The following is a 19741-nucleotide window of genomic DNA, read 5'->3' on the forward strand; positions in this document are numbered from 1 at the left end:
AACTTCCGCCTCCTGGGATCAAGCACTTCTCCTGCCTCGGCCTCCCGAGTAGCTGGGACTAAGGCATATTTTTTGTATTTTTTTGTATTTTTACAAAAAATTACGCCCAGCTAATTTTTTGTATTTTTAGTAGAAATGGGGTTTCACCGTGTTGGCAAGGATGATCTCTAGCTCCTGATCTTGTGATCCGCCCCGCTCGGCCTCGGGAAGTGCTGGGATTGTAGGTGTGAGCCACCACGCCTGGTGAAAGTGATTTCTTGAGATGGAATCTACTCTTGGTAAAGATACTGTGCACATTTTTAAGATTACAGAATAATATAGAATATTACATAAACTTAGTTGATACAGCAGCAGCAAAATTTGAGAGGACTGACTCCCATTTTGAAAATTCTGCGGTTAGAATGCTATCAAAAACGTTGCATGCCACAGAGAAATCTTTTAAAGGAATAGTCAATCGATGAGGCAAATTTCATTGTTGTCTTATTTTAAGAAATTGCCACCACCACCCCAGCCTTCAGTACTCATCACCCTGATCAGTCAGTAGCCATCAACATTGAGGCAAAGACCTGTTAACACCACCTAAAAGATTATGACTTTCTGAAGGCTCAGCAGATTGTTATTTGTTAGCAATTTTTTTTTTAAAGTAGGTACATTGTTTTTATTGTCATAATGCTATTGCATACTTAATAGGCTATAGTGTAGTGTAAACATAACTTTTGTATGCCCTGGGAAACAAAAAACGGTGTGACTCACTTTACATTCTCCTCCTCAACCTCCCAGGTAGCTGGGACTACAAGAGTGTGCTGCCATGCCTAGCTATGTTTTAAAAATTTTTAGTAGGGGTGAGGCCTCATTATGTTGCCCAGGCTGGTCTTGAACTCCTGGCCTCAAGTGATCCTCCTGCCTCAGCCTCCTAAAAGCACTGGGATTATAGGCATGAGCCACCACACCTGGCTTGTGTTGGATTTCTTTTTCCTCTTTGGTGTCTGTATATACTAGATTTAGTTGATGTCCTGCCAAGAGTTGGAAAATTATCCTGTCACTTTTCTCTTATAGGAGAAACTGATGCAGGGATGAGAGAATGGGATAAGTAAAAAGCATTTTCGTAGTATAATATACTACAGTAATATTGGAATACTTGATACCCCAGGAAACGTTTCAGCCTATGTGTATGTAAATCCTGATTGCAGATAAATTGAAATATTTATTATGTGTAAATGCTGATTGGATTGGTTTAGATACCTCTGCCAGTGGATTTCTAAGCCCCAGACAGTATCTCTGGTATTTTGTTTTGTTTTGTTTTGAGACAGATTCTTGCTCTGTCGCCCAGGCTGGAGTGCAGTGGCATGATCTCGGCTCACTACAACCTCTGCCTCCCAGGTTCACGCCATTCTCCTGCCTCAGCCTTCCAAGTAGCTGGGACTACAGGCACCCGCCACCATGCCTGGCTAATTTTTTGTATTTTTAGTAGAGATGGGGTTTCACCGTGTTAGCCAGAATGGTCTCTATCTCCTGACCTCGTGATCTGCCTGCCTCAGCCTCCCAAAGTGCTAGCATTACACGCGTGAGCCATCACACCCGGCCCAGTATCTCTGTTAACCTGAGTCCTCCTGATAATAAATTATTATATATAAAATAAATTTAGATATTCTATCAGATTTTTAAAATAGGATTTTTAATGAATAATTATTTTAAAAAATTCATTGTCTTTTTAGCTGCAATGGAAACATTTGTTTTTGAATCACGGTAAAATATATATAACATAATTTATGTTATTTTGCAGTGCACTGTTCAGTGACTTTAAGTATATTCTCATTATTGCGCAACCATTACCACCTTTCATCTCAGAATTTTTCATCTTACAAAACTGAAAGTCTATACCCATTGAACGATACCACCTCATTTCCTCTCTCCCCTCAGGCCCTGCCAAGTCACAGTTCTACAGTACTATCTCTGTTAAGTACCTCATGTTAATTAATGTTTATCTCATGTACCTCATGTTAATTAATCATACAGCATTTGTCTTTGTTATTGGCTTTATTTCACTTAGCATAATGCCTTCAAGGTTCTACATGTTATAGCATGTATCACAATTTCCTTTTTAAGGCAGAATAATATATTGAATGTATATATCACATTTTGCTTATCCATTTGTCTGTTGATGGAGATTTGAGTTGCATCTACCTATTGGCTCTTGTGAATGATGCTGCTGTGAACATGAGCGCACAAATCTCTTTGAGACCTTGCTTTCAGTTCCTTTGGGTATATACCCAGAGTGGAATTGCTAGATCATAAGGAAATTCTGTCCTTAATTTTTTGAGAAATTACTATTTCCGTAGTGGCTGCACTGTTTTATATTCCCACTGATAGTGTACAGTTTCTTCACATCCTTACTAACATTTATTTTCCCCTTTCTTGTTAATAGCTGTCCTGATGGGTATGAAATGTTATCTCACTGTGGTTTTAATTTGCATTTCTCTGATGGTTAGTGATGTTGAACATCTTTTCATATACTCTTTGGCCATCTGTCTGTAATCTTAGAGAAATGCCTATTTCGGTTCTTTGCCCACTTTTTAATCAACTTTTTTGGGGAGTGGTTGTAGGAATTCTTTTTTATATTTTGCTTGGATTTACCTTTTTTAAAAAAAGGTTTATTTTTAATTATTACATAATACATAACATTTGTACACATATGTGGGGTACATGTAATATTTTGATATAAACATACAATGTGTACTGATCAAATCAGGGTAATTGGGATGTCCATTACCACTAGAATTTATTATTTCTTTGTGTTAGCACGTTCTAATTCCACTCTTTTAGCTATTTTGAAATAAGACGATGAATTGTTGTTATATTTGCTGTATTGTATGCTACCAAACACTAGATCTTACTCCTTCTAACTGTATTTTTGTGTCCTCTGTTTATCTCCCGTTCACCACCACCCTTTCTATCTTCTGGTAACCATCATTCTATTCTCTGTCTCCATGAGTTCCCTACTGGTAATTGTCATTCCATTCTCTGTCTCCATGGAACAGTTCCCCCCCCCCCCTTTTTTTTTTAAGCTGTCACATTTGAGAACATGTAATAGTTGTCTTTTTGTGCCTGGCTTATTTCACTTAATGTGATGTTCTACAGTTCCATCTATAATGTTGCAAATGGCAAGATTTAATTCTTTTTTTTTTAATGGCTGAATAATACTCCATTGTGTATATGTAGCACAGTTTCTTTGTCCATTCATTTGTGGATGGATACTTAGGTCAATTCCATATGTTGGCTATTGTGAATAGTGCTGCAATAAACATGTGAGTGCAGATTATCTCTTTGATGTACTAATTTCCTTTATCTTGGATATATACCCAGCAGTGGGATTGCTGGATCATATTGTGGTTCTACTTTTAGTTTTTGTGAGAAACCTCAATGATGTTCTCCATAATGACTGTACTAATTGACATTCCCACCAACAACAGTGTACAAGGATTCTCCTTTCTCTACATCCTCACCAGCATCCATTATTGCCTTTTTGATAAAAGCCATTTTCACTGGGGATTGGAGTTCTTTCTATGTTCTGGATATTAATCCCTTATCACATATATAATTTGTGGATATTTTCTCCCATCCTGTAGGTTGGCCTTTTACTCTGTTGATTACATCCATTGATGCATAAAAGTTTTTACATTTGATGTAGTCCTGTTTGTTTGTTTTTGCTTCTGTGGCCTGTGCTTTTAGTGTCATATTTAATAAATCATTGTCAAATCTCATGTCCTGAAATTCTGTTTTCTTCTAAAAGTTTTTTAGTTTTGGGTGTTATACTTTGGTCTTTAATCCATTTAGAGTTAATTTTCGTATATGGTTCAAGATAAGGGTTCATTCTTTTCCATGTGGATATCCAGTTTTTCAAACCATTTAATAAAGAGACCATCTTTTTCCCATTGAGTGGTCTTGAAATCCTTGTTGAAGATCGTTTGATCAAATATGGTAGTTTGTTTCTGGGCCCTGTGTTCACTTGCATGGTCTATGTTGTTTGTCTTTATTCTAGTATTACAGACCACAGGCTCTTTGGTTTCCCATGTAATGGAAATTAACACGGAGCCAAGCAGATTTCCCAGACAGGACTTTTATTTCAGGGCTTCTGCTTGAGCACAAGGGAAACAATGGAGGTGAGGCTCAAGGATCCTCTTCCTGGCTTCCTGGAAAAAGCCAGTAGGACTTTTTTTTATTAGACAAAGCACAGGAATTGACATGGAGTAAGGTATGCAGGCTGGGCTGGGCAAAGCACTACAGGGTAGGGTATGCAAGGCAGCATATCTGGTTGCGGTGATTATCTCCAGTAGGGGTCTGGCTGGTGGCAACAATGCTGTAAATCAATTATTTCGCATTCCTTCCTGAGGTGGACTCTGCAACCTTGATTTGGTTTTGGATCTCCTAAGACCAATTCCTGGAATTCTTTAAAAGGTATGGTTACACATTATGAGAGCACCGCAGAATGGCTGTTTTCTTTGTGTGTGACTAAACCCTCAGGGTCAGCATGTGTAATATCAGTGAGGTAATGTTACGGGTTTTGTGAGGAGGAGAAAAAAAAAAATAAGTGAAGGAGAAACTACATCCCACCTCCTGTTCTCTCTCACCAGTGCCACATTGTTTTCATTACTGTACTTCTGTAATAAGTTTTAAAATCAGAAAGCATGAGACCTCCAACTTTGTTGTTTTTAAAGATTATTTTGGCATTTTGAGGTTCCTTGAGATTCCATATGAATTTTAGGATAGGTTTTCTATTTCTGCAAAAAACGTCTTTGGGATTTAGAGATTGTATTGAATCTGTAGATAGATTGCTTTGAATAGTATTGACATCCCAACAATATTTAGTCTTGTAGTCCACGTACGCGGGATATTTTTCCGTTTATTTATGTTTTTTTCCTTTTAGTACTATTTTGTAGTTTCCATGTGCACATCTTTTACCTTCGTTCATTCCTAAATATTTTATTCTTTTTGGTGCTATTATAAATGAAATTGTTTTCTTAATTTACTTTTCAGATTGTTCATTATTAGTGCATAGAAACAAATTTTTTTGTGTGTTGATTTTTGTATCCTGGTACTTGGCTAAATTTGCTCTAACAGCTTTTGACTGAATCTTCACTGTTATTTACATGTAAGATTATGTCAACTGCAAACATGATTTTTTACTTTTTCTTTTCCAATTTAGGTGTGTTTTATTTATTTCTCTTATTGCTCTGACTATAATTTACAATATTATGTTGAATAGAAGTGGGGAAATTGAGAAGCTTTGCCTTCTGGTCTTAGAGAAAAATCTTTCAGTCTTTTATCATTGAGTATGATGTTAGTGTGGTTTTGCATATATGGCTTTTATTATGTTGTAGTTTCCTTCTAGTCTTAGTTTGTTGAGTATTTTTATCTGCAGCTTGCTTTTGTTTTGTTTTTTTTTCGTTACAGTACTTTGGAACTAAATAATCTAGAATTGTTTTATTGTTTAAGGATTTTTGAGATAGTCTTGCTTTATTGGTCAGGCTGGAGTGCAGTGGTGCCATCAGAGCTCACTGCAGCTTTGAACTCCTGGGCTCAAGTGATCCTCCCACCTCAGCCTCCTGAGTAGCTGGGACTACAGGTGTGTGCAACCACACCCAGCTGACTTTTTAAATTTTTAGTAGAGATGAAGTCTTAGTTTGTTGCCCAGGCTGGTCTCGAACTCCTGGGCTCAAGTGATACTCCTGCCTTGGCCTCCTAAAGTGTTGGGACTACAGGCGTGAGCCACTGTGTCCAGCCAAGACAATTTTTTAGGAAGATAGCACACAGAAGAACACTGCAGAATGGCAAATACAGTCTAGCAGCACATCACAAAATACTTACTGAGGAGAGCATTAATCAATGAATGCAAGTAGTCATTCAGGATTTAATATAGTTTACCATGTTACTAGGTAAAATGATCCTATTTTTGCTTTTTAGTAAATAGACATTTGCTAAAATTTAAAATTCACTCTTTGTTTCTATTTGGAGTTTAGAAACTGTTACTTCCTTAGCATGTCAGTTTTTCAAACCAAAGACCAGAATCTTTTTTTTTTTTTTTTTTTTTTTTTTTTGAGACAGAGGGCTCTGTCAACCAGGCTGAAATGCAGTGGCACGATCTCAGCTCACTGCAACTTCTGCCTCCCAGGTTCAAGCGATTCTCATGCTTCAGCCTCGCAAGTAGCTGGAATTACAGGCACGTGCCACCATGCCCGGGTAATTTTTGTATTTTTAGTAGAGATGGGATTTTGCCGTGTTGGCCAGTCTGGTCTTGAACTCCTGACCTCAAGTCGTCTGCCTGCCTCGGCCTCCCAAAGTACTGGGATTACAGATGTGAGCCACTGTACCCAGCCCAGAATCATATTTAATGGTGAAACATTAGAGGCAATCTCATTAAAGTTGGGAATAAGGTAGAAGTCCATCATCACCTCTTCTAGATATTAAGAATGTAATTAGTTATGGGGATGTGGTAATATGTTAGAATAAGGAAACTGTAGCAATTGACACACGGTTAATATTGAAAATACCTGACCACTCTCTTATTTAAGCAGTAGCCAATTAGAAAACATGAAAGAAGAAAGGATCCCATTTGCAGTATCAAACAATTGGGAGGTGGAGGTTGCAGTGAGCTGAGATTGCCACTGCACTCTAGCCTGGGTGACAAAGTGAGACTGTCTCAAAAAAATAAGAATCATACACTTTAACAAGAAGTGTGTGACACTCTAGAAGAAGAAATTCTCTTTAAGTTCCACTGAGGGTCGTAAAGCAGATCTGAACCAAAGGAAAGGTGGGTAGGAAAGCAGTGTTGGGAATGACATCAGTTCTTTTTAAAAACCTTAAATTCAGTGTGATCCTAGTCAAAATAATTTTAAGGGCTCTTTTAGAAACTTTGAACATATTCCAGATAGCTGCTTTAAAGTCTTGTTATGCTAAATATTTTAAGGTCTTTGTCTGCTACCTTTGGTTAAAGTTTCTAACACCTACTCTCCCCTATCCTCCTACCCTGTGCATCGATCACAGTTTTCTTTTTTCTATACATTGAGTTTTGACTATATTGGCATTTTGAATGATAATGTGTAGAGACTCTTGGTTCTGTCATCTTCCTCTGAAGAGTGTTGGTTCTTGTTTTTAGCAGGCAGTTTAGTTAATGATAATTTTGAGCTTTCGTAGTTGTAGTTTTGTGCTGTGTTAATGTATATTTGTGGGAAGTCCAGGGTGTTTCCTAAGCCTCCCAATGTGGTGGGCCTTAGCCTCCAAGCTCTGTCTCCCCTGTGGCTTTTTAGGAGAGATCTATAGTAGATCTTACTTTAGTTATATACTTACTCCTTATTTTTAAGGGGGAACCTTTTGGTATATCAGCTGAATGCCATTGTTAATGAGATCTCTAAATTCTGATGGCCCTAAAACTTGAGAGTCTTCAGCATTGTTTTTTCCCCTAGCACGGTACACTGTCTGGTGTCTCTGTTTTCTCAACTCCATAGCAGCTGCTGCGTAAGGCTTAGGTGGTCTTGCTATGAGTATGTACAGCCTGTCCGCTCACTGGACACTCCCATGTGGATTTCTGGGAGACCCTCTCTGCACAGTTCCCTACTCTCCAGTGCCCTGGATTCTGATTTCTTCCTGCTCTGTGTTACTTGACTTTGGGTGTCTGTTCAAGGTCTGAAAATGTTCTTAGACAGAGAGCTGGGTAATCGTAGGGCTCACCTTGTGAGTTTTTGTGCTGTTTTCCACTGTCTGAAAGCAGTAGCCTCATATTTTTTCTCCAGTCTTATAGTTGTTTACAGTAGAAGGGCTGATCTGGTCCCAGTTATTCCATCCTAACTGGAGGCCTCTTTTTGGGGAACTTTAGAAACAATTCTAAAGTTTTTGAAAATGTCCCTGAAAACAAATAAATTCTGAAAAAGAATTTATTTTAGTAATTTCATATTTTAATAAAGGGAAGGTGGGGTGGAGTAACTTCAACAGGCATTAAATTTATTCTAAAGCATAATATTTAAAACATTTGGTACTCGTACGGAAGTATAAAGATACATCATTAGAGGAAGGGAGGAATAAAGACTCTTGGAAGTTAGTATGGTTTAGTATGTGGTAACAGTGGCTTCTCAATCATTGAGGAAAGGATGGCTTATTTAAGAGATTACCTTAGGTTATAAACAGGCTAACCATTTGGAAAACAGTGAAGCTGAATCCTTTATTTACTCCTGCATCATAACTAATTTCAGATGGGAGTCAAGATTAGACATACTGAAATAAAAGCGACAGTATCAAAATATGGGTAAAACTTATTTTTTATGGTCTCAGAATGATAGGACTATAAATAAGGCACAAGTTATTTTCTGTATTACAAAATACACCATCAAAAAAGTGAATGGGTTTAATCAACTGGCAAAAAATAGTTGTATTTCAACTGTTGTATCATATCACATCACTCTTACTGGTTTAAAAAAATTAGCTCTCATTTAAATTAATTTTAGTTGAAACTTTGTTTTGGCTAGGAGTATGTTATATTGGGCTTATGGGAGGCCTCAGTGATTTGAATTGAAGCTATTATATACTATAATGTGTTTTCTTAAAGTAAAAACCATTTGTGGTAGTGTATTGCTCTAAGTTGTGTATTCATAATATTAATGCTTTTCTTTTAAGAACCTTCAACAACTAGTACTGCTTCAAATTATCCAGATGTGTTAACAAGGCCTTCTCTTCATCGGAGCCATCTGAATTTCTCCATGTTGGAATCCCCTGCATTACACTGTCAGCCATCTACATCCTCGGCATTCCCAATTGGCAGTTCGGGATTTTCCCTTGTAAAGGAAATTAAAGATTCTACCTCTCAGCATGATGATGATAACATCTCAACTACCAGTGGTTTTTCTTCAAGAGCTTCTGATAAAGGTATTCTTGACATGTGGTAGTACATAATTTGGGTAGTAAAATTAAATTTTATGGGATTTTTTTTTTTCCTGACTTGGATATAATTTTTGTATTTACAAAAATCTAGGATCTTGTATTGGTGTTATTACTATGGATTATGTAATTTTGTTTCAGATATAACTGTTTCAAAGAACACTTCATTGCCACCTCTGTGGTCCCCAGAAGCTGAACGTTCTCACTCACTCTCGCAGCACACTGCCACCAGCTCAAAAAAACCAGCATTCAACTTGTCTGCCTTTGGAACACTTTCCCCTGTGAGTACTAACTGGGTTGGATTTAATCACATTAATCTTGAGTGTTTATTGCATATATATATAATTTTTTTTTTTTTTTTTTGAGACAAGAGTCTTTCTCTGTTGCCCAGGCTTCAGTGCAGTGGCACCATCTTAGCTCCCTGCAACCTCCACCTCCTGGGTTCATATGACTTATAATTTATCATTGTGTTTCTGTGCAGTCACTTGGGAGTTCTTCAGTCCTTAAAACCAGTCAGCTTGGAGACTCTCCTTTTTATCCTGGAAAAACAACATACGGTGGGGCAGCAGCTGCTGTAAGACAGTCTAAACTACGAAATACACCTTATCAGGTAGGTTCCAATAGAAGGGTTGATGACCTTTTTTTTTTTTTTTCCACTTTAACTGGATAATAAATTACTTTGTGCTCAAAAAAATAGTTTTGATTTATTTTTTATTTTTCTTTTATTTATTTATTTTTGAGATAGTCTTGGCTCTGTCGCCCAGGCTGGAGTACGGTGGCATGATCTCGGCCCATACTGCAACCTCTGCCTCTTGGTTTCAAGCGATGCTCCTGCCTCAGCCTCCCAAGTAGCTGGGGGTACAGGCACATGCCACCACGCCCAGCTAATTTTTCGTATTTTTAGTAGAGACAGGTTTCACTATGTTGGCCAGGATCATCTCGATCTCTTGACCTTGTGATCCCCCATCCTTGGCCTTTCAAAGTGTTAGGATTACAGGTGTGAACCACTGCACCTGGCCAGTAGTTTTGATTTAATATTATTCTTTGGGAAAATAACAGCTATAGGTTATATTTTTTTCATTTAGCATATGTAGACATTATTTAGACCTATGTGAATGTTTTATGTATTAGATATGTGTGTGTATCTCAAGAAATGTGATTTTTTTTAAATGAGGTATAAATTACACATATTAAAATTTACCATTGTTTTATAGTATTTGAGTTTTAACAAAACACATTATTATGTATATAACCACTTCTGCAATCAAATATTGATCAGACATTTTCATCACCCCAGAACATTACCTTATGTATCTCTTGAGTCAATCCTTCCTCCTCCTACCACCCTCTGGCAACCACTGATCTGTTTTCTTTCTCTGTAGTTTTGGCTTCTCCAGAATGTCATATACATTTAGTCATATGTAGCCTTTTGATTCTGGCTTATTCTGCTAAGCATAATGCATTTGAGATTCATCTGTTTTTGCATCTTTTAATAGTTCCTTTTTATTGCTGAGTAGTATGGTTAATACAGTTGGTTTATTATTCACTAGTGAAAAGACACTGAGTTGTTTCTAGTTTCTGACAATTATGAATGAAGCTGCTATGAATGTTTTTTGTGAGCATTCATTTTCATCTCTAGGGTAAATACAAATACCTAGGAGTTGAATTGATGGGTCATATGGTAAGTAAGTATTCAGTAAACTTTATAATAAACTGCCAAACCATTTTCCAGAGTGGCTGGTACCAGGTTTCGTTCTGACTAGTAATGTAAGAGTTGCTGTGCATCCTTGTCAGCACTTGGTGGTGTCAGGTTTTTTTGTTTGTTTTTGCTATTCTAATAGGCATGTAGTGGTAACCCCAACTTGTGATTTTAATTTGTACTTCCCTAGTGACTAATGATGTTGAGTGTCTTTTCAGGTGTTTATTGGTGCTTGTTTGCTATCAGCCCATCTTTTGGTGAAATATCTTCTTTGATGAAGTCTCTGTTCAAATCTTCCACCCGTTTTAAAATTGGGTTATTTTCTTATTAATAAATTTTGAGAGAGTTCATTTTTCAGGGTACAAATACTTTGTTATATGTTTTGCAAATATTTTCTCCCATTCTGTGGTGTATATTAACAGTGTCTTTTGAAGAACAGATTTTTTTTTTTTCCCCCTGAGCCAGAGTCTTGTGCTGTCGCCCAGGATTGAGTGCAGTGGTGCACTCTCCACCTCCTGGATTCAAGCAATTCTCTGCCTCAGCCTTCTGAGTAGCTGGGATAACAGGTGCCTGCCACCATACCTGACTGATTTTTGCGTTTTTAGTAGAGATGGAGTGTCTCACCATCTTAGCCAGGCTGGTCTCAAACTCCTGACCTCGTGATCCACCTGCCTTGGCCTCCCAAAGTGCTGGGATTACAGGCATGAGCCACCGCGCCCGGCCAGAAGTTTTACTTTTGTTGACATCTTTTGTGTGTGCGTGTGTGTGCGCGTGTGTGTGTATTGTTAATGGTTTCATGCTTTTGATGTCGTATCTGAGACATTTTTACTTAATCCCATGTCACAAAGATTTTCTCGTATGTTTTCTTCTACAAGTTTTACAGTTTTAGGTTTTAATGTATGCCTATGATTGATTTTGAATAAATTTTTGTGTGTGGTATGGGGTATTGGTCAAGGTTCATTTTATTTTCTAAATTAAAAAGTTTTTTTAAAAAATTAAAGATGGGAGTCTTACTGTGTTGCTCAGGCTGATCTTGAACTCCTGGGCTCAAGCAGTCCTCCTGCTGCAGCCTCCCAAAGTGCTGAGATTACAGGTATGCCTGGCCGAGGTTTTTTTTTTTTTTTTTAAACATATGGGTGTGCAATTGTTCTAGTGTTATTTGTTAAAAAGACTGTTCATTGAATAGCTTTTGCACCATCATTGTTTGGTGTTTTTGTTTTGAGACAGGGCCTTGCTCTGTCACACAGGCTGGAGTGCAGTGGCACGATCATGGCTCACTGCAACCAGAACCTTCTGGGCTCAAGTGATCCTCCCACTTTAGCCTCCTTATAAGTACCGCGCGCTAACCGATTGCGCCACTGGAGCCACAAATGCCCACTTTAGCCTCATGAGAGCTGGGACCACAGGCGTGCGCCACCATTCCCAGCTAATTTTTTTTTTTTTTTTTTTTTTTTTGGTAGCAATGGTCTCACTAAGTTGCCTAGGCTGGTGTTGTACTCCTGGGCTCAAGCGATCCTCCTGTGTTGGCCTCCCAAAGTGTTCGGATTACAAGCATGAACCACCATGCCCAGCCTGCACCTTTGTTGAAATCTGGTTCACATGGCTTTATTTCTGGACTTTTGACCTGCGCCGCCGCCGCCACCCATTGATCTATGTGTCTTTCCTTTTGCCAACACTGCGTCTTTCCTTTTGCCAACACTGCACTGTCTTGATTGCTGTAGGCTTCCGGTAGGTCTTAAAATTAGGTGATAAGAGTAGTCCAACTTTGTTCTTTTTTCAAGCCTGTTTTGGCTGTTTTAGGTCCTTTGCTTTTCTATAAAAATCTGAAACTGGCTTGTTTCTACAGTCTGCTAGGATTTTGATTGGAATTGCTTTTTAAATTTTTGAGATGGAATCTTGCTCTGTCACCCAGGCTGAAGTGCTGTGGCATGATGTTGTTACACTGCAACCTCCACCTCCCGAGTTCAAGCAATTTTCCTGCCTCAGCCTCTCGAGTAGCTGGGACTACAGGCACACACCACCATGCCCTGCTAATTTTTGTATTTTTAGTAGAGACAAGGTTTTACCATGTTGGCCAGGCTGGTCTCGAACTCCTGACCTCAGGTGATCTGCCCACCTTGGCCTCCCAAGAGTGCTGGTATTACAGGTATGAGCCAGCATGCCCAACCATGATTGAGATTGCATTTGAGTCTAAAGACCAATTTGGTGAGAATAGGCATCTTAACAAAAATAGAGTCTTCCAAACCATGAACATGGTGTATCTTCCCATTTAGGTGGTTTATAAATTTTTTTCATCAATGTTTTGTAGTGTTCAGCATTCAGATCTTGAACATATTTTGTTAGACTTTTGTTATTTGGTGTTAGTCAAGAATATGTAGCCTGAATAGTCTTATCTTTTCAATGAATTGAGTTCATAATTTAAAATAGGTTCCAGCAAAGAAGCTTCAGGCTCAGATAGCTTCCCTGGTGAATCTTACCAAACATTTTAGAAAGAAATAATACCAATTCTACACAAACTCTTATGTATAGTAGGAGAGTAGGGAACACTTCCCCCAGTACCTTTTATGAGGCCAACATTATTATCCCGAGACCAAAATCAGACGAAGACATTGGAAGACAGCAACAGACTATTATTTCTCATGGATTATAGACACAAACCTTCTCAACAAAAATATTTGTAAATGGAATCCAACAAATTTAAAAAGGAAGCTGCATCATGATCAAGTGGGGTTTATCCTGGGAAGGCAAGGTTGACTCAACATTTGAAAATTAATGGGATTGGGACGGGTGTGGTGGCTCATGCCTGTGTTCCCAGCACTTTGAGAGGCCTTAGATCACCTGAGGTCAGGAGTTCGAGACCAGCCTGGCCAGCATGGTGAAACCCCATCTCTACTAAAAATACAAAAATCAGCCGGATGCAGTGGCGCATGCCTGTAATCCCAGATACTCGGGAGGCTGAGGCAGGAGAATTGTTTGAACCTGGGAGTCGGAGGTTGCAGTGAGCCGAGATTACGCCACTGCACTACAGCCTGGGCAACAGAGTGAGACTCCCATCTCAAAAAAAAAAAAAAAAATTGGATTTACCATGTAAACAATCTAAAGAGTACTATATGAACATCTCTATAGATATATAAAATATTTTTTTAAAAATCCAACATTTACTCATGATACAAATTTTCAACAAACCTAGGAATAGATGAGATCCTTCTACCTGATAAAGTGCATCCACAAAAAAATCATCTGGCATCATACTTAATGGTGTGAGGAAGCGAGCAAGGATGCCTGCAATCACTGCTACTGTTTAACATCATACCGCAGGTGCTAGCCAGTGCAGTAGGCACAAAAATCAAGACATGCGGATTGGAAAGGGTATTATTCCTGTAATGTTATTCCTATACACAGATAACTTGCTTATCTACATAGAAAATCCAAAGAAACTACAAAAAAAGCTACCACAACTAATAAGTGAGTTTAACAGGGTCACAGGATACACTGCGTGAGCCACTGTGCCCAGCCTGTTATATTAACTTCTGAGAAACAAGTCATTAGTATTAAAATTTTAGGTTTTCGTTGCAGTAGAATCTACCATCTCTTTGTTTAGCCATCTTAGAATTTACTCTAATTGAATGTTATTTAATGCTTAGGTTAACTGATATCTTAATTCAGTTTTTATTAATTTAATGTTCTTTGATTTAAATATTATAGATAAATGGATCTAAGGTAATACTAGAACTTTTTATCAATTGCCCCATTTACCCCATGTGACATAACTGGTAGACTTTTTTTTTTTTTTTGAGATGGAGTCTCACTCTGTTATCCAGGCTGGAGTGCAATGGCGCAATCTCAGCCCACTGCAACCTCCACTTCTGGGTTTAAGTGATTCTTCTGCCTCAGCCTCCTGAGTAGCTGGGAGTACAGGTGCCCGCGAGCACGCCCAGCTAATTTTTGTATTTTTAGTGGAGATGGAGTTTCACCATGTTGGCCTGGCTGGTCTTGAACTACTGACCTCAGGTGATCTACCCGCCTCAGCCTCCCAAAGTGCTGGGATTAGAGACATGAGCCACTGCACCTGGCCCAGACTTTTCTTTAGAATGGTGGATGCTGTCTTATCATTCTTTTGTTGTTGTAAAGGTAATTTCTCAGAGAATTGGATTTCCAATAAAGGCATGAAGAAAAAAATTGAACTTTTAATGACCCTACCCAGAGATAAATTGCTGTTAACTCATTAAATCTTGTTTTACTTTGGACATCCATTCTATCTTGTAAATATTTTCATTGTGTGAAATATGTGCCTTAGATTTTGTGTTACAATAAATAATACAGGGTTTACTTTACAGGCACCAGTTAGAAGACAAATGAAAGCTAAGCAACTCAGTGCACAATCTTATGGTGTGACCAGTTCAACGGCTCGGCGAATATTGCAGTCTTTAGAGAAGATGTCAAGCCCTTTAGCGGTAAATTTTTAAAATCAAAATTAATACAGGAGTGTAACAAAACCTAGTGTTATTGAAAAATCTTAATTTTGTTGTTTTTTCAACATTAACAGGATGCAAAAAGAATTCCATCCATTGTTTCTTCTCCTCTGAATTCTGTAAGTTGAAATTTAAACCTTTTAAAAAGATATTGTTCATACAAAAATTAGCTGGGTGTGGTGGCGCACGCCTGTAGTCCCAGCTACTTGGGAGGCTGAGGTAGGAGAATCGCTTGAACCTGAGAGGCAGAGGTTGCAGTGAGTTGAGATTGCGCCACTGCACTCCAGCCTGGGCAACAGAGTGAGACTCCGTCTCAAAAAGAAAAAAAAAAAGTTATTTTTCATAACTCCCCATCTATTCTAATAGTATTTTTATTTTTCAGCCTCTTGATAGGAGTGGGATAGATATCACAGATTTTCAGGCCAAAAGAGAAAAGGTAAGACTTGTTTAGCATTTAGTTATTTAAACTCTCTGTAATTTTGTTGTGTTTAAAGTTCACAAGTATACAAATTGGATTTAGTTTAGACATTAGTGAACATGTTTGAAAAGTAATTTTTTTTTTTTTTTTTTTTTTTTTTTTTTTTGAGGCTTAGTCTAGCTCTGTCATCCAGACTGGTATGCAGTGGCGCCATCTTGGCTCACTGCAACCTGTGGCTCCCAGGTTCAAGCGATTCTTGTGCCCCAGCCTCCCTAGTAGCTGAGATTACAGGCACGTGCTGTCTTGCCCCACTAATTTTTGTATTTTTAGTAGAGGCAGGGTTTCACCATTTTAGCCAGGCTGGTCTCTGAGCTCAGGCTGGTCCTGAGCTCAGGTGATCTGCCTGCTTTGGCCTCCCAAAGTGCTGGGACTAAGGTGTGAGCCACTGTGCCTGACCCCGAAAAATAATATTCTTTTACTTGGACATTTTACTCTATTCTTCAGGCCTCAGGACTATATTGTATATGTAGTAGACACTCATCCAATTTTTTTTTTTTTGGACTATTCAGCATTTCCATCTTCAGGATCTCGACAGACTTTATGGCTTACTCTTACCTTTTGATAAATAAAAATAGGAGTGATCAGCCAGGTGCAGTGGCTTACACCTGTAATCCTAGCACTTTGGGAGGCCCGGGCCAGTGGATCACTTGAGGTCAGGAGTTCAAAACCAGCCTGGACAACATGGTGAAACCCTGTCTCTACTAAAAATACAAAAAAAAATTAGCCAGGTGTAGTGGCGTCCACCTGCAATCTCAGCTACTCTGGAGGCTGAGGCAGGAGAATCACCTGAACCTGGGAGTAGGAGGGTGCAGCAAGCTGAGCTTGCGGCACTGCACTGCAGCCTGGGAGACAAAGTGAGACTCTATCTCAAAAAAAAAAAAGAAAAGAAAAAATAGTTCAGTAAACTAAAGTCCTCATTGCACATCATCATCTTTGTATACTTTCCTCATTAACCAAATTTTTGTGAAATTTATTGTGTATAGTAGAATTTCAGTTAGGCACATCTCTCATCAGCCAAACAAAATACTGTTCCAAGATAGTGGAACTAATAAAGTTGATCATTATATCTTGCTGCCCTTTTAATATATCCTATTTGCTTAAAATTAACTTCGGAGGTTACTGTGGGAAAAAATATAATGTTTGATAGTTTGAGTTAAAGAGGTATCTTTTGTTAGTTTATTTATAGCTGGTTAAGCATCCTTCAGGGAAAACAGACTGTTGGATTTTTCTTTTTCTTTTTTTTTGAGACAGTCTCTTGCTCTGTCACCCAGGCTGGAGTGTGCAGTGGCGCAGTCTCAGCTCACTGCAACCTCCGTCTTCCGCTCAAGCAATTCTTCTGCCTCAGCCTCCTGGGTAGCTGTGACTATAGGCGCCTGTCACCATGCCTGGGTAATTTTTTGTATTTTTAGTAGAGATGGGGTTTCACCATATTAGCTAGGATAGTCTCAATCTCTTGACCTCGTGATCTGCCCGCCTCAGCCTCCCAAAGTGCAGGGATTACAGGCGTGAGCCACTGTGCCCGGCCTGGATTTTTCTTTTGAAAGCATTTCTTATAATACCAAGTTCCTCAAAAGTAATTATTTAAATTATAATTTTATGAATTAATTGTAATGGCTAAGATATTGATAAATTATCTGTAATGAAATTCTGATGCAGAGAAAGCTAATATTGAACTTTTTATTGGAAGAGTGTTGCTTCTCAATTTTTAGAATTACCTAGACATTTGTAATTAGGCAAGAAGGAATCTATTACTAGCTTCTATGATGGGATTAATTTAAGCTACTAGCTTTTCTCAATCCCTTATTTGTATCAAGTTATTTTATAATAAGAGGTGAAATTTTAAAATTATGTCATAATGTAAGTTCTTATCAGTAACAGTTTTACTAATGGTTGAGTATAGTATCCATAAAAGTTTATTAATGGGTGCTAAGAAATAAAAAGCCAGAATACAGTATCATAGCTCATGTTTCACAGATGTTATCAGAACAGTCTGCAAAATAGCCTCTCTTATTGAGTTGTATGTAAGGTCACATTTGTGAAGAGGTTTTAGGGAAGTGTTAGTAACTAGACAGAGGCTTTGCCCTGGAAACCAACGTTGTTCACAGCTGCTGCTGAGTGAAAGGACCCTATTCATAGGATTACAGTCTTTGGACAGAGTTAGAAGCTTCTGGCTTTATAGTGGTTTTATACCAACAAGCTTTTTACTATGTTTCAGTTTAGCAAAGGACTGTTGTTAACAAAACACTTGGTGTACTTATATAATAAATTGAGTTCATTTTACAGTTTGAAAGTCTTAACAGTGATTTACCATTTAGACTTACGTTGTAAGATTTTTGGTTTGGCTTGGTATTTAAATAACAATGGGAGAAATAACATGGAGAGGGATTTGGTCACATTTTTGGGAATTGAAATATTTTCATAGCTAGTTTTTTTGTTTGTTTTGGGAGACTGACTCTTGCTTTGTCTCCCAGGCTGGAGTGTGGTGACACAATCTTGGCTCACTGAAACCTCTGCCTCCTGGGTTCAAACCATTCTCCTGCCGCAGCCTCCTAAGTAGCTGGGATTACAGGCACATGCCACCATGCCTGGCTGAGTTTTACATTTTTAGTAGAGACGGTTTCACCATGTTGGCCAGGCTGGTCTCGAACTCCTGACCTCAAATGATCCACCTGCCTCGGCCTCCCACGTTGCTGGGATTACAGGCATGAGCCACCACGCCTGGCCCATAGCTAGTTTTAAAATATCTTATTTGCAGCTCAGAAAATATGGATAGTAATTCAGGGAAAATGTGACAAAAGTACATTTTAGTTCGTGCATTTAAAATTCACTCTGGGCCAGGAACAGTGGGTCATGCCTGTAATCCCAGTACTTAAAGAGGCTGAGGCAGAAGGATTGCTTGAGCTCAGAAGTTTGAGGCCAGTCTGGGCAACACAGCAAGACCTAATCTCCGTTAAAAAAAAAAAAAAAAAAAAGCCAGGCAAGGTGTCTCATATCTGTAATCTCAGCACTTTGGGAGGTTGAGGCAGGCAGATTGCTTGAGCCGAGGAGTGTGAGACCAGCCTGGGCAACATGGCGAGACCCTGTCTCTACAAAAAATACCAAAAAAATTAGTCAGGTATGGTGGCGCATGCCTGTCTACACAGGAGGCTGTGGTGGAAGGATCACCCAGGTCTTGGCTACAGTGAGCTGTGGTCTGGGTGACAGAGCAGGAGTCCGTCTTTTAAAAAAAAAAAAATTTTTTTTTTTAAATTAATTAACTCTGTAAAAGCTTAGATTTGTAGTGCTGTTTTGAATATAGTTCCATTTTGTATGCATGCATGTGTGTAAAAAGTCATTAAGTCTGGAATGAAATACAGTGTATCCATGAAACCAATTTTAGAATTATGTGTGTGTATATTTATGTACATATATGTATATAAATAGATACATACCTTGGATTCCATTATTATCAGTTTTTCCTCTTGTTTGTATCTACTGTATATTTCTCTAGGAAATACTCTTGGTCTTTAGGTCACATTAGCTATTGTCGAAATTTAGTTATGAATTATTGATTTATACGAAAATAAATGTCTTTGATTTCTGTTTACCTGTCAGGTGGATTCTCAGTATCCTCCTGTTCAGAGACTTATGACCCCAAAGCCAGTTTCCATAGCAACAAATCGAAGTGTTTATTTTAAACCATCGCTGACTCCATCTGGTGAATTTAGGAAGACTAATCAAAGAATAGATAAAAAGTGCAGTGTGAGTATATGTATATTTCTACCAGTCTTTGAATATTGATTATAATGAGTAAGATTAAATAATGTTAAATATAACTACCATTGCATTCTAGCAACTGTATAACGCATTAAGGTTGTGAATTAGTGATGATTATGAATTGGTATACTTTTAAAATAGCTGTCACCTTGATCAAATCTTTCTTTTTTTTTTTAAGATGGAGTCTCACTCTGTCACCCAGGGTGGAGTGCAATGGCATGCATGGTCTCAGCTCACTGTAGCCTCTGCCTCCTGGGTTCAAGTGATTCTCCTGCCTCAGCCTCCTGAGTAGCTGGGACTACAGGCATGTGCCACCTCACTCAGTTAATTTTTGTATTTTTAGTAGAGACAGGGTTTCACCACGTTGGCCAGGCTGGTCTCAAACTCCTGACCTCAAGTGGCCCACCTGCT

At 38.5% G+C, this 19741-nt stretch overlaps 1 protein-coding gene across 5 annotated transcripts in view; it reads left to right on the top strand.

Annotated features, from left to right (window-relative positions):
• LOC105482493 (nucleoporin 153) overlaps window positions 1-19741 on the top strand; it is a 109441-nt gene that overhangs the window by 42550 nt on the left and 47150 nt on the right. For 4 of the 5 annotated variants that reach the window (XM_011742629.2, XM_011742627.2, XM_011742626.3 and 1 more), the window contains 7 exons: window positions 8665-8913; window positions 9067-9206; window positions 9407-9535; window positions 14962-15078; window positions 15171-15215; window positions 15479-15532; window positions 19169-19315. In XM_011742629.2, the coding sequence (XP_011740931.1) occupies window positions 8748-8913; window positions 9067-9206; window positions 9407-9535; window positions 14962-15078; window positions 15171-15215; window positions 15479-15532; window positions 19169-19315 (798 nt within the window). In that variant the 5' untranslated portion in view covers window positions 8665-8747. The remainder of the gene's footprint in view (window positions 1-8664; window positions 8914-9066; window positions 9207-9406; window positions 9536-14961; window positions 15079-15170; window positions 15216-15478; window positions 15533-19168; window positions 19316-19741) is intronic. The other variant, XM_011742628.3, reaches the window with a different exon arrangement.

This window comes from Macaca nemestrina, chromosome 5 (genome assembly GCF_043159975.1).
Source record: "Macaca nemestrina isolate mMacNem1 chromosome 5, mMacNem.hap1, whole genome shotgun sequence".
In the NCBI taxonomy this organism is placed as follows: Eukaryota; Metazoa; Chordata; class Mammalia; order Primates; family Cercopithecidae; genus Macaca; species Macaca nemestrina.